At 56.1% G+C, this 1,901-nt stretch overlaps 1 protein-coding gene across 1 annotated transcript; it reads right to left on the bottom strand.

Moving 5' to 3' along the window:
• Window positions 1–444: 444 nt before the first annotated feature.
• On the bottom strand, window positions 445–1,249 carry LOC123139544 (pathogenesis-related protein PR-1-like). The gene has a single exon (XM_044559329.1). It carries the CDS (start codon window positions 1,247–1,249, stop codon window positions 683–685), a length of 567 nt encoding a protein of 188 aa, XP_044415264.1. The 3' UTR covers window positions 445–682.
• Between the last annotated feature and the right edge of the window lie 652 nt (window positions 1,250–1,901).

Here is a 1,901-nt window from a genome sequence, read left to right as displayed (position 1 = left end):
TGCTATCTGCCAAACGCTTAATCACCTTCTGCCAAACCTAAATAGCAGGAGGAGCGGCCTTGCGCCATCCGGATGGAGATGAGAGGGTACATGGCGATTTTTGGTTCGTTATGTGGATGTCAGGACTTTCGCAAAGCCCCTCATATTTGTCTTAGTTTTGCCCAAAAAATACGTCCGGATCGCTCGACGGACCGATAAAAGCCCACGTTGGATGGCAAACTGTGTTCAGACAGCACGATCCGAATGGATGCGGGGGTTTGAGGGCCCGCCTTGGACAAATTAACGAATAGCGAATCAAGCAGTAGACTGACCAGTGGATCGCCACACCAGTACGCCACGTAAAGAAGAATTCAACACACAAACAAATCTTCGTGCCAATTCTCCTGAGCCACGAACGGCACGTCGCTCGTCGTGTTTCTTCGAGTTTGGCGGCAGCAAAAGTAATAATAGTAAAAGAATGAAAAATCAGCTTATTTCCTCCATTTCACCAAGCAAATTAACGAATAACGAATCAAAACAAACAGCATACAAATCACTGGGACCAAACGATACGATCCACGTAAACAAATTCAACTCACACAAGCCCCGCCGTCACTCCGATCATGCACGCACCGACGCACAACGGCGTGCGTGCCACCGTTTTCCCTCACGAACGTGCCCGGTGTTCCTCCTCGGCCCTCGCCTAGTATGGCCTCACGCCGGCGTAGTTGCCGGGCGGGTCGTACATGCAGACCGCGAAGGTGCCGCGGCCGCCGGCACACGTCGCCGTGGCGCAGCCGACCTTCTTGCTGCCTCGCCACACGATCTGCGTGTAGTGCCCGCACGCGCTCCGGGGCCCCCGGCAGGCGTTGTACCGGGCGTCGTACATGGCCCGCTCCTTCACTACCCACGCCGCCACCACCGCCTCGGGCGTCCACCCGCCGCCGCCGCCGACGCCGCTGCCGCGGAACAGGTTCTCCCCGTACCGCCCGTGCGAGTGCACGAGCGCGCACCCGGCGCGCGCGCGCGCCCTCGCGTAGTCTCGCGCGCACCGCTCCAGCCCGCCGTCCCACGCCAGCGCGCGCACGCCCACCGCGCGGCGCGCCGCGTTGTGGGAGGCCAGGAACCGCCACGCCTGCTGGCTGATGCCGCCGCCGATCTTTTTGTAGCCCCGCGCGGCGTGGGCTCCGTCGGCCGCGAGGAGGATGGCGGCCGCGAGGACGAGGAGGGCGGCGGCCCCGACGGGGACGCGGCGGCGGGGAGGCAGCATTTCGATCGAGCTTTTGGCAGACCAGGTGTGCTCGTGGTTGACCTGCGTGCTTGCCGGTGCTGCGCCGTGACGGATGGTTTGCTGCGTGTGGTATTTATGCATGCGAGCTTGGCGCGGGAGGGTTTCATGCTGGGCAGGTGTTGCTGGAGCGAAGGAGTGGCGTCCATGTCGGATGGCATGCCATGGAAGGATTTGGACAAGATAAAGTCCACGCGCTAATCAATCTGCGCCTACGTCTGTTGCGTGATTTGGGGCGCGGAGCTGGACATTATATTGGGATGTACGTACCCAGGGATCGATCCTCTGACTGCCAGACCATGACGAGAACCAACGAACGAACTGGCGAGGAGTTGGAACAAAAATTATTTGCCGTCTCAACAGTAGGTAGAAAAACGAAGCGGAAACTTTCCGGAGGAAATTGGAAATGCAGAGAAAATATGAAAACAGAAACAAAAATTTGCAAAACCAAAACAAGTATGAATATGGAATTTCTGGTTTTACCGCAGTCTATGGCTACTTTGTAACGACCCAACATCTACTCCCTTCCTTTTTATGTACTCTGCATGTTAGATTTCACTGAAGTCTAACTTCGTAAAGTTTAATCATATTTATAAAAAATAATATAACATTTACCATATAAATCCATATGATG

The sequence above is a fragment of the Triticum aestivum genome, chromosome 6B (genome assembly GCF_018294505.1).
Source record: "Triticum aestivum cultivar Chinese Spring chromosome 6B, IWGSC CS RefSeq v2.1, whole genome shotgun sequence".
Classification (NCBI taxonomy): Eukaryota; Viridiplantae; Streptophyta; class Magnoliopsida; order Poales; family Poaceae; genus Triticum; species Triticum aestivum.
The sequence above is the reverse complement of the archived record's forward strand: the minus strand, read 5'-3'. Positions and strand labels throughout refer to the sequence as shown.

Coding starts and splice junctions, on each gene's coding strand:
- LOC123139544 (XM_044559329.1), bottom strand. CDS start 1,249: ATGCTGCCTCCCCGCCGCCGCGTCCCCGTCGGGGCCGCCGCCCTCCTC.